At 32.6% G+C, this 13,699-nt stretch overlaps 2 protein-coding genes across 7 annotated transcripts in view; one reads left to right on the top strand and one right to left on the bottom strand.

Moving 5' to 3' along the window:
* LOC124533590 (disintegrin and metalloproteinase domain-containing protein 23) overlaps positions 1-13,699 on the bottom strand; it is a 522,035-nt gene that overhangs the window by 434,157 nt on the left and 74,179 nt on the right. The gene's annotated exons all lie outside the window — the stretch shown is intronic.
* LOC124533591 (carbonyl reductase [NADPH] 1-like) lies at positions 4,701-5,868 on the top strand. Its single transcript, XM_047108978.1, has one exon. The coding sequence runs from the start codon at positions 4,716-4,718 to the stop codon at positions 5,601-5,603; it is 888 nt and encodes a 295-aa protein (XP_046964934.1). The 5' UTR covers positions 4,701-4,715; the 3' UTR covers positions 5,604-5,868.

Below are 13,699 nucleotides of genomic sequence, written 5' to 3'. Positions count from 1 at the left end.
GGACTTCCAATCAAAAAATAACAATTTGTTTACTGATCACAGTCAACATATACTATAATCAAGTCACATTATATATTTATATTGCATGTTAGAGGGAAGCCTTCCGAATCTTTCACTGCATTACAAAAACAACAACAACAACAGCCTGTAAATTCCCACTGCTGGGCTAAAGGCCTCCTCTCCCTTTGAGGAGAAGGTTCGGAACATATTCCACCACGCTGTTCCAATGCGGATTGGTGGAATACACATGTGGCAGAATTTGTCACATGCAGGTTTCCTCACGATGTTTTCCTTCACCGCTGAGCACGAGATGAATTATAAAGACAAATTAAGCACATGAATCAGCGGTGCTTGCCTGGGCTTGAACCCGAAATCATCGGTTAAGATGCACGCGTTCTAACCACTGGGCCATCTCGACTCCCGCATCTCACTCACTGCATTAAATTAACGAAAAATTTAGGATATTATTAAAGTTATTATATTATTAAGAAAAAGCTATTTACCACCCAAAGAAACACAGTACACTAAATTTAAATATAGATCATTTTTCTTTCACTTAGTGCATATAAACCTTTTACAGACAATCTTTAACATAGAAAACTTAAGTTAAGAAGTGGTTTGTAAAATTACTATGGTTACATATGCAGTAACTCAACTTACATACTTACTCTTAAAGTTACTTCGTAGCAACGATATTCGATATTTAGAAGCCTTAAACGCAAGCAATACCTTATTTAAAGCAAACTTCGTATGATCATAGCAAACTTTATCACGTAAGCAGTCTTGAGCCTAATTATAATAGAATAATCGATCAATTTTGAACTTTGGTTGAAAGGATTTTAGTATTAACGAAACCTTTTTATAGATGTATGTGCCAAACTCTTAACTTATACTGTGCTTGCACTTGTATGATGAAAAACTTAATATAAGGACACTTTATGAATACCTACTGGAAGTCGATTATTAATAATTTACCATCAAATTAGGAATTATACCATAAAGTTCAAGGTCAGTCAGTCAAATATTATGTCTTTATATCAGAGAAATGTCTAATATTCTATGACATATAGTTAAAAATGTATTCCCTCTTTTCTATTATTTATTAATAATAAAATATGCATGTATTATCATTATGTTTATTCGTAATACTAACCATAACCATCTACAGTACGATAAAAACAGAACAAAAATCTTATTTTTCACAAATATTTCCTACACAATATAAAATTATATAATAGTTCAAGCCTTTTTTATGTAAAATTAAGATTATAATATTAAAATATGAAACCCCGTTTACGAGTAATTGTAGCCCGTTCACAAAAAAAAAAACACAATTTATTTCAAGCTCACAAAGCAGAATGCGTAGTTATTTTCTCTTGTATATAAATACCGTCAGATCCTCGTCCAGCGTGTTCTTTGTATAATTTTTCATTGCAATAAAACTACGGCCGTTTCCTTTCAAGAAAGGAATGAACAATGTTGCAGCGTCAATGGATTATTGTACTTCAAAAAATAGAAAATTTCAAAAGATTACTCTTTTATGAAATAGTGGAGACGCGTCCAGGAATCGTTTGAGTTTTTTTAGACTGAAACGGGAACAACACTTGCGTCGCTCCGCAGCGAGAAATCAATGGAGTCGTTGGCGAGTTTACCATTTCAAAATATAATACCTCACCTGAGGCAGAATAACCTGCATACCTATCACAGTAAATATAAACAAAATATGATTGTCAATATTCTCCACGGCCATTCTCAAAGGAGATCAGTCAGCAACGCAGGACGTATTGTAGTACAAACATATGTGGTCTCTCTGTTCTCTTACACTCAGAATCCGATGGCAAATAATGCCGTATGCATTCTGAAGCACAGGAGTTAGCTTTCTTATTCCAGATTCCCGGCTGCTTTTGATTTTTTTCCATAGCAAAACTAAATTACTTTTAATTGTCCAGCTACTTGTTAGCAATAATTATTTTTGAGAATATATTTATTTTTAATAATACAAACGAGATGATAACCTCCACGCTGTTTCAAATAACAAAAATATGTTTGTACATGTAGCATGAAATTAAAAAATAAAATAATAGATAAAATTAACAATTGTATATAGTAAGTTTAAGACCATAAAAATGGTCTGTTTGAAAATGTCGTGATGATTCTCACTATGTAAAGTTTTATTTGAGAAGTAATAAATACCTTGAGAAGTAATAAAGTCTTCGAATAATTCATATTAAATCGTAAAATAAGTAAAATTGACTATTAATTTAAAAAAAGATAACCCTTCTTGCTAAATGTGGGTTGGGTTTAAATTCGGTTGCAATAAACGACCAACGCACACATATGTCGGTCTTGACCCACACTACTACAACATAGATGAAGATAATCATTTAAAAATAGAACGCGTCGACCCCGAATATAGTAAATAATAACGATGACGCACTTAATTTATCAAACCACTGATATTTTAATATATATATATGTTAATTACAACCTTAATATAAAGCAATAAGTCTTACATTTGTAAATCCAATTAATTTTTTTTCATCAACGTAAAAGAGCAGCTTCTCTTAAAACCATTAATAAATGTAGTACATAAAAATAAATTGAAAACGAACTCAGAAAGCGAACGCAGCCTCGATATATATATATCTAAAGCAATAAATATTTATAAGACTCTTTGAAGCGCTCCACTTGCAGAAGATGAATGGAATCGAAGTACAATCATACATACATACATATTTAAATAAAAGGCTGTGAATAAATAAGGTATTTATTAAGAATATGAAAACATCGAAATATAATTTGATACAAATTTGACTATGCTTGTTGCCGTGGTTTTGTATGAATGACGATTTAAAATGTATGCTTCGAGGTCAACTTTCCAAAAATGTGATCCACAGATATATATTTCTAGAATCAAAAATCAAAACCAAAACAAACTTTATACAAGCACTTTTGAATCGTCATTTTACAATTAAGTGAAGCTACCACCGGTTTGGAAAGTAGATTCTACCGAGAAGAACCGGTAAGAAACTTAGTATTTACTCTTTTTAGACGTAGTGTTACACTGAAAATTATCTGACACCAACGAACCAACTTTTTATTATCTCAGTGTGCGTGACCGCTCCATGTGAAAATGCCAAATGTCATAGTAGTATGCGAGTACTTAGAGGCCAACCGTTAACTACTATTTTTTGACTCTTCAAAATATATTAATTCGACATTTTTTTTAGTTTAAGCTAAATATCTTCTCCAAAAGTGCATTGATAATATTATAGTTGTCATAATTTACATTTACATAATAGCATTTCTAAAGAATGAAAAAGTCAATTATATAACACGACAAATAAACAATTTGATTTTATATATAATTAAATTTTATTTTATTAATTATGGTTAAAATATTATCCTTAATGTAATGACTCAAACTAGAAAATAACAACAGAATCAGAATGTTTACATAAAATCAAGTCGGTATCTGCTAGAATACATAACTCTTATATATTAGAAAATTAAAGCCTCGTATATTAAAAGCAGGTAATATTAAATTATAACTTGGTGCCGCTTAGGTATACCTGAGCTACTAAGTAAGTTTCAATATGTTATTAATAACAATCTCATCCGCAAAACTTGCTATCAATATCATTATCATTACATAATATAAAACAAAGTCGCTTACCGATGTCGCTCTGTATGCTTAGATCTTTAAAATTACGCAACAGATTTTGATGCAGTTTTTTTTCAAGAGGAAAGTTTTTGTATGTAATACATGGACAATATAGTAAGTACTCACTGATAATTTAAGAAGTTTCTACTGTGATATCGTAATTAAAAAAAAAATAGTATATTTAATATCAGCATTGCACCCGTGAGAAGTCGAGGCTGATCGCTAGTTATGTATAACTCATAAGATATCATGAATTGAATAAATGCTGTTTCTTGTGATCAAAGAAGTGATTTTCTAACCGGTATAACTGGACAAGTAAAAAAATATTAGAAAAGTATATTTGGTAACCTGAATGTCTACTAACGACTATACTATCTACTAGTAGTCTATAGATTTTTTTGGAGTTTAAGCTGGTTATCTACCATTTACCATACCTTTCCCTGATTTGGTCTAGTTATTTGGTCATGATAGATTAACAAACATACAGAGAAAAACAGCTATTTTAATCAGTATTGAAATCATTTCAAGTTTTTCGTAACGTAGGTCAAAACAAAACTATAATAATGAAGTTATTTATACAAGATCGAATAGCATTTATATAAAATAATATAGTGCAGAATCAAACATCTGACCTATTAGGGACTTGCGCAATACGGTTGTCAAATTCGATAATAATTATTATACAACAGCAAATCTAGATAACGCTAATGACGACTGCCGATTAAATTGACTACATTTGGAAACTTATCTATATCCAATTACATATTTTATATTATAAATAATACTTGATATTTTATAGAATCGTATATAATGTTTTCTAATTTAACGCATAGTTTTCATTATAAAACAAAAACAAAATTAATTATAACAAAAAAAAAAGAAACATACAACTGAATTTAAATAAAAAGATTTTCATCAAAGAGTATTTACTTCATACATCATCTAATCCGAAATGAAAAACTCGAAGGAATTTCCACGATATCACAAACGAGAACTTATCTCAAACAACACAGTCGCTTGACATTTAGCTGATAAGAACACGCGGGATGCGATGGCCTCCGATAACGATAAGGACGTATTTGTCACTAGTATTATTTTAGCCGCTATGAATAACGTGTCCGTCGTCGTGGGAGCGGCCAGCAATCTAGGCTTCCATGTACTGAAAAAACTGACCAGGGTCTACAAGGGAAAAATTTATTTCACGACGGAAGATGAATCGGCCGGCTACCACATTTACGAAAACTTGAAGAAGACCGGCGCGAACATTGAGTATTTCCGAATGGACGTTACGTATACGAAGAGTATTATAAATTTTCGACATCACATACAAGACTCGGACGAGAGAATCGATCTGTTGATAAATAACACGGATTATGTCCCGACAGAGAAGAATCTATCGCACGCCGAAAAAGTTAGAAGAACGATGAGCGCCAATTTCTATGGTTATATAAATTTTGGGAAACTCGTTTATCCACTTTTAACAGAAAATGCAAGGGTCGTTAACGTTTCTGGACCGGCTGGACTGTTGGCCACTATCGAAAATGAAGCGATAAGGAAGAAAGTGAGCAATCCGAAACTCACAGAGGACGAATTAGTTGCAGTCATGCAGGAATACGAAGAAGCAGTTCGGAAGGGTGTGGAGAAAACTGAAGGTTGGGGAATGAATTCTCACGCTATCAGCAAAGTCGCGTTAAGCGCTGTCACTTTCCTCCAACACCGAGAATGGTCGAGTAGAGGCGTGGTCATTAACTGTGTGAATCCAGGAAACATAACGAGTCGTGAAGATAGAAAATCTACAAAAGCATACGAGGAAGGGGCCAAAGCGATACTGTATCTTGCATTAGAAGCACCTCTGACATTGAAAGGGAACTTTGTGTGGAGTAACTACAGTGTGATTGAGTGGAACAGTGATCCGTATGTCGAAGTGACGACCGTATAGACAATTGTTACACCAGTGCGATTAAGAAAGGGACACAAAAAGAACGACCGCAATTTGGGTTTAAAGTGCGCACTACGGTCGCATTTCTTTTCGCTTTACACTATTTTAAACTATTTCCTCTGTAGCCGTGCAGTGTCTCGGAGCATTTCGTTGTGGTTATTGGTCGCTTCTGCTTTATCGCACCGATGTGTTAGGTTCCTTAAATATCTACGCTATTTATTTTGTGAAGTCGTTTTAGTAATAAATTTATGTGAATATTATGTTATTCCTTGCGTTTTATTCACAAGTGTTGTCTTTGAAGTTATATTCTCAAACACTGCTATTACGAATATAAATGAGCATAATAATATATATATATATATCAGAAGGGTGATTTTATATGTTTTCGTGATAATCCAAAATTTTGCAATTCGGTTTCGCATTGATCATAATATCGATAATCTTTTGATGTTATTCGATAACAGCTTAAACTGTGATAATACAGACGCAGTTAAAATTAGATAATAGAACTGAGTAACAAACTATTTGCTAACCTACTTTGAAACCCAACAGTAAGACTCTTATCTAGTTATAAGGCCGCTGATCTTGAGGTCCAGGGTTCAAACTCGAGGACAGACCGATAAAAGTTATTGGAATTTCTTAATTCTTAGTAACAGGCTGGAGTCTAAGCTTAGTGCAAGCAGGTGGCCTGCTCCTGCACCAGAACTTCTTCCAGCTGTATCAGATTTGCAGTCCCAACATAATAACTTTATATAATAGTTAAATAAGATTTGAGTTTAAATATCACAAATTTGTTAAGATATTCTTTTAATGGTGTATTTTAATTATATTATATAATAATAATTTATATAAAGTTCACCATGGATATCTTTTACGAAACTATTTGCATAAAGTTCAAAAATGTGGTTTACCTAATTTTGAGCGGTCACTGTCGGGATAGACATTCAGGAATTCCTGTTATCATCAATGCGCCAATAACCTTGAGAACTAGGAAGTTTGGTTCCTTATGCCTACAATTACCCTAGCTACTAAGCCCTTCAAATATGAACACTCCACTAGTGGGTTATGTCTACTCAGACTGGCTTGCACCGAGCTCTTTTACCAAGTAAATAAACTAAGAAATTAACAATCACGTGCTAATTCTTACCGGGTTATCAAAATACATTCACAGCTATCAAATGGATTATTATTATCATGAATGTGATTTTAATTCGTACTGTAAAAAGAATACAAAAGAATTTCTTGTATTTGTAATATTGTATCTTATCTGTGAGAATATTCTAAGCGCCGTACTTGTTTAATTTATATTATGACACCAATTTAAACATTATCAAAAACTATTACTCTTGGTAATAATATAATAATAATATATGGATACAACGGTGTGTGCACAATAAGATTATTTGATAAGATTAAATATAGAGAACTTTACTATTTGTATTTACTTTAATATTGGATGATAAGTCTTTTTTGTTATTTAAAATAAAATTTAGACTCAAATTTGATAATATTGTTTCAAATTTAATTAATATTTTAAAAAGCGGATTAAGTGCTGGAAATCGTAATACTTGACTCAAATTTAGTTTGATTCGATTTATCAAAACTGTGAACTGACTTAATAAATGTATTGTAAAATAAATAAGTTAAAAAAAGGAACTTGTATAAGAATTTTATTGTAGATTTTCTTAGTTCGGTATTGTTGTCTACATCTAAGCTAGTGTGCATTACTGAACACAGCGCAAGACACTCTAATGAGCTGTCAAGCTACAGAGAGAATGTTGACGGTAGTCAGCACAGATCTTTTACTATATCTCTATTTTGAGGAAACGAGAAGGTACATGAGTTTTTTGAATAAACAAGGAAGGTTTTTCTTGGTAGCGTTGCGTATGCACCCCATACGCAACGCTATTCCAAACCTCTATAATCAGCATTGCCACATTCTGACTTGAAGGGTGAGTTAGCCAATGTACAAGAACAAGGGAAGTCTTAATTTTTTAGGTCAGTGTTTTTTTATGGTATAGGTTGGCGAGCATATGGGCCGTCTGATAGTAAGTGGTTACCATCACTCATGTACAATGACGCTGTAAGAAATATTAACTATTCCTTACATCGTCAATGTGCCACCAACCTTGGGAACTAACATGTTATGTCCCCTGTGCCTGTAGTTACACTGGTCCACTCACCCTTCAAACCGGAACACAACAATACTGACTACTATTATTTGGCGGTAGAATAGTCAGTACCGCATTGGCGATGTAAGGTATGGTTTACCTTACAGAACCATTATCTATGGGCAACACTTAGCAACACGTGACCTACTTTCCAACCTGCCCATATTGAATTAATAAAATATATTACAACTTAAGCTTCAGATCAAAGGGGAATCAATTACAAATAAGCAGTCACAAAAACAATTAAGCAAATTAATCCTGATATCCGATAGTGCTGGTTGGAATGAAAAATTCCTAGAAATATTAAAATCCACTGAATGATCAGTGACTTCATGATACATAAAAATGAAAAATAAAATGATCGATTCAATTTTCAATCAATAAATATTATCACGGGAAACTTGCTGGCATTCTAACTGTATGGTAAAACCTTATCTCTATATTCAAAGTGCAAGCAATGAAAGTAACGACAGCGATTATAAATACTTACTTACTTATCACTGGATATGTATGTATCTCTGTAACGATAACATACAAACACTAGAAATTTTATCTGTAAGCTTCGTATGTATGTATTAATTTACAAAAAAAAGAAATACTTTTGTTTATACTATATTGGTTATAAAATATTTACATATAAACATTAACTAAGTCACCTTGCCGTCAAACTGTGGTACCGAAACATTAACATAAAAAGGAAATATTATTTACTATGGCAATTTGCACAACAATTTATGAATATATTTATTTATTAAATGAGATCTCAAAAAAAGCAACTGATTCATACAAAAAGCATGTTAAGCGTTACGGGTTAAAACATATAGAAAATATTAGATATTACTGATTATATATAACTTTTGTATAAAAAACTGTTTTCATAAAATATATCAGTGTATACCGTACTGCTTGAGTTGGTAATACCAACATGAGAAGCACAAAGACGCAGCCATGATTAACTAAAAGAATATTAGCATTGAAGGATGGAGGTAAAGAGTATGACTAAAGAAGACTTGGATGAAGAGCGTAATAGGAAAGAGATAGATATTATTCACAGTTAATAGAGAAGAATGAAAGGAAATCACATACTGTAATATAATTTTGAACAAAGTCAGATGAACAGAGAATAGAAGATTTAAAATGACGTCAGACAATTTTTTTCAGTCATTTCTTATTCTATCTCTAACACTGAAATAGTTGCTTAAAAAAGTACTTACAGTTAGAATAATACCTTCTGTTGCAATAAAGAGAGGATCTCAAATAACCTGAAAATCATTTCCGTCAGCTCAACCACGAGAACTGTATCCAATAAATGTGGTTTACGAAGTGTAATATGTAGAAATCATATTTCGTTGAACAGCCACATAAATATAATCCCCTCAATCCCCTCAACTGTAATATGCGTCGTAAATTTTTTACTACCTAAATTCGCTCACTACCCAACGGAGAAATAGCTGTTCAAAGAAATCTCGACCTTAAGCGTTTGTGATAAAGAAGAAGCTATTTAGTATAAGCTATTATAAATGTTACAATTTTTAAAAGCTTCAACCTTGGGCTAGAGTTTTAAGAGTGCATTTTGTTTAATGAGAGTAATGTGTAACATGTTTGTTTCTAATTAGTATAACAGAGGCTTACTAGGTAAGGTTTTATTCGTATCATATATTACCAGTGTTTTCCTACAAAACTTCAATTATTCAAAAGAATTGGAGTTTAGCGATTGCAATTTTCTTTAATTTCGTTGACGTTTTTCTTTTTTTTTCGTAATACCACTCTCTAATCAGCCAGTAATTTTTGCCGCTCTCTAATATAATAATAATAATAATAATCTTTATTTCGTTTCTTAATGAGCTAGTTACAAGTGGTTTTGAGATCTCCTAGTAAGTATCAAAATACCTGTATCAGGAGATCTCGCTCTTCCATATCAAAAATAAAGAGTTCTAGAGCACGACTACACCTTGCGGCGGTCCGGGGGTAAGAGGATTATTAGTGGAATATTAGGAGGAATATTAATACTTTAAATCGCAACAATTTAATAATCAAGAATCCTATTTATTTCCTATCTGCACATCTTCATAAAATATACATATAGAGATCTCTTTGAAATGAGACTATAGCCGATTTTCTAAAGGTTACTATCGTCCCATAATTACTGGGAGAAAAATAACGTTATTAATATGTAAGATATTGACGTCTATTAATTTTAAAAATACTATATATTTTAAATTATCAAAGGAGATTACGTCTGGTCTCCTTTAATACAAGCTGCATATACGTGTATACCGAGGAAGAGGTGAGCGCACTTCCATTTCAAAACTCTTACTGATAGAATAAAAAATTAATAATATTTTATCGAACCAACATAGATTTTGAATCCAAGACCTCGGAGTATGCGGTTGCATATTTAATTGCTAGTTCAGTATATTATATTATAGTATACATTACGTATAATAAGTAAGTATATTATATGACTATTTCTTATATAAAATGTATTTTATATGACCAATGTAAAAATGTCTGCTAAAGTAATGAATGCAACAACTTAAAAAAATATCTCATTATGCAGAAAACTTGGAAGTAAGTAAGAGCTATCATATTTCATGGCTGAAATAAACTGAAGATGTATTTAGTACATCACACAAAACGTATAAAAGAGAAATCAAAGCTAGCGGAATAAAAAATTGTAGCAAGCAAAGCAAAAAAGAAGTGTAGAATAAAACCGACTCCTCTAATATTTTAGTCCCGCAAACTAAATCCCGAATGCAACGCGAAACAGAACAAAAACGTAATTACACGCCAACCCCACCGTCAGCTCTGCAACGTTCTGTTAAATCATTTCATATAATCTTAAGACGCAACTTTCGCGCTATTCATGTTAAGAAATTAATTAAGATCGATTCAAAATAAAATTTTAATTAATCTTTCAGTAGAACTCGTTCAGCGTTCACCCAGATGTACGAGGTGAACACACAGCTAGAGTGATTAACTTACTAAATCAATAGCGGAATATTTTACGGGCCGCCCAGTTCAAAAAGCCATAGATTTTATACTATTAATGACTCCATGGGCTTTCTTCACTCCTAGTACAAGCTTTAAGCTATATAGTGGGGGAAACAGAATATTCCTGTTTATATGATATATTAATAAATTATTTATTTAAAAAAATACCTAATAATATGCTATACTCGTAGTGGGGTAGTGGTTGCAGATCTCCAAGGTTATGTGCTTTTTCTTTAATCCCCTTTGGGATTGACTGGAAACTGGGTCTCAGGGATATTTATTTAATTTTCATTATACAGCAAACAATTTAAAACTAACCAAACATCAAATCTTTAAAATTAATATCATTATGACCGTGTTCAACAGGGTTTCAATTCTGCAGATGTCGAAGACGTCCAAATATGTTTCTGTATTATGATGTCTTTCCATGTTTTCGAACCCCAACGTCCTGTCCAGCTACTTACTACGGATAGTCCGTTAATATGTAACACACGTCTGCATTTATGTCCGGATAGTCTGGGCAATTGTCGGAGGGTATTTTTTAAATAAAAATCCGAATTTATTTAACATTATGTGTCCCAAGTAGATATACTGTAATTATATCTTGAGGGGATAATCTATTAGTAATGTATATTCAAGAGACTGCGGCCTTGTAATATTTTACTTTATCGATGATATAGTTTTTTTGTTTGATACAAAACTCTACAGTACAGGAAAACACGGTAGCTCTAGCTGGGAACAATGTTGTTAAGTTAAATAAATTATAACTAACTCGCTGTACGTCCAGTCTTCGCGTAGTTAAATTTTACATCAAGTTAATCCTCCTTAAAGTTAAAATTTCCGAAAATAAGCACTTTCTTAACTTTACGCTTACATTACAAAATAAAGTTCCTAATTTTAGCTTTCTAAGCACAGTTTACTTGGAGGTAGGGCTTTGTGCAAGCCCGTCTGGGTAAGAACCACCCACTCATTAGTTATTCTACCGCCAAGTAACAGTAATCAGTATTGTTGTGTTCCATACATAACATGACATAACATCTTAGTTCCCAAGTTTGGTGGCACATTGACGATGTAAAGAATAGTTAATATTTCTTACAGCGTCTTTGTCTATGGGTGATGGTGATCACTTACCATCAGGTGGCCCATATGTTCGTCCGCCAACCTGTACCATAAAAAAACAGTAGTTAAGGCTTTACTTTAATTGTCAGGCAGGACAAACAATTCCATAAGTACAGAAAACCAAGCTCATATTTAAATAAAGAAAAAAGTTTTCAAAACAGCTGCGGCTGCCAAGATGGACATCGAAGAAAATTTACGAGATGTCGGGGGAAGTCGACCGATTTTTCTTCGCTCAGAGTATTTTCTTTTCCGGACCGGCTGTTGTTTGTACTTGAAGTATCAATAATTAAACGTATTATTTATATTTATCTACATACTAAAACGAGAAGCAATAACCTTATGGTCCTTTTTTAAAAGAAAAACAAGAAAAGAAAAAAGAAAATTCATTCAAAAAGTACAGGTAATATTCTTGTAACATATGCATGCACAGTTATGTTAAATTAATTTAAAAAAATATTACAAACACTACGATACGTTTAACACATATGCACACAATATGAAACATTGTTGGTTTACATACATACATGGCAATTACAATACACGTGGTATGAAAGATGAAAATCAATGACATATTTTTGACATTTGAATTTTTTATCGTATAAGGGATCATCACGTTGAGCCTTATTTTTAGTAGTAATGCTTCACGGTTAAAATTTCGACCAATGGGCGAAATGTAATTAATAAATTAATTTCAACGTAATGGAGAGAAATGAATGTTGGGTTAAATTTTAAGCAAAAACAGTAATAACCTTGAAAAAAAATAAACTGGACTAGGCCTATATATGTTGAATGCGTGAAAGAGACGGAACCAGACTAACCATATGACTGACAAAATAAAACATATTATTAAAAAAATATGTTGACCATGTCAAAAACGAGAGAGGGTGGGATATAGGGGAGGCTTACGCCACGACAAATTAGCTAAATCCATTATTCGTACTCAGTTAAAAGGGAGAAAAAGCTATTGGATTTTAAAAAAAGCAAATAATATTGTATTTGTCAATTTTTGTTTAAACGTGTAAATAGAGAAAGCTTTATTCATTAACTAGCGACCCGCCCGGCTTCGCACGGGTGCAATACTGATACTAAATATACTACAGAACTCATGTACATACGACATCACGTTACAAACTTCTAAAATTATCAGTGTTTCTTTACCATATTGTCTATATATAATATATAGACACCTCTCTCTTGAATCACTCTATCTACTACAAAAACCACAGCAAAATCCCTTACGTAGTTTTAAATATTTAAGCATATAAAGGGACAGAGAAAGTGACTTTGTTTTATGCTATGTAGTGATTTACAATGAGATATTACAGGAGAATTTACTTATTGCGAGCCTAAACTCGAAGCGCTCCGACCAAGTTTCCGTGTCAATTAATCTGAGTGAGGCAAGGGTGCACGGTAGTTGAAATAATTGTTAATCATTATGACATAAAATTAATTGTAACGATCCATGTCTTATTTAAATCCATTACTTCATTAACTATCAAATGACGACGGGACTCGTTACCTTCTAAACTTCAGTCACAGTGACTAAACTCAATAATTAATCTTACTAAATAAAGTATAGGGCTCAAGTTTGTTGCAAAGCAGGTGGTCTTTATAACCTTTTAATTCGAACAAACAGAGCAGACTTGTCCTACCAATGGCTTCACGCACTTCCAAAGCACAAATATAACATAAATTGAGGCTGTTTCTAAGAATTCTTTGATAGTAAAGTATAAAAACTTATAACTCTCCGACGAAGGTCCGCAACTCTATCAGCCACTCAACCAGCGATATAGTCACAACATTTTCGATCCT

This window comes from Vanessa cardui, chromosome 11 (assembly GCF_905220365.1).
Source record: "Vanessa cardui chromosome 11, ilVanCard2.1, whole genome shotgun sequence".
Taxonomy (NCBI): Eukaryota; Metazoa; Arthropoda; class Insecta; order Lepidoptera; family Nymphalidae; genus Vanessa; species Vanessa cardui.
This window is presented reverse-complemented; position numbering and strand designations above follow the sequence as displayed.

Coding starts and splice junctions, on each gene's coding strand:
- LOC124533591 (XM_047108978.1), top strand. CDS start 4,716: ATGGCCTCCGATAACGATAAGGACGTATTTGTCACTAGTATTATTTTA.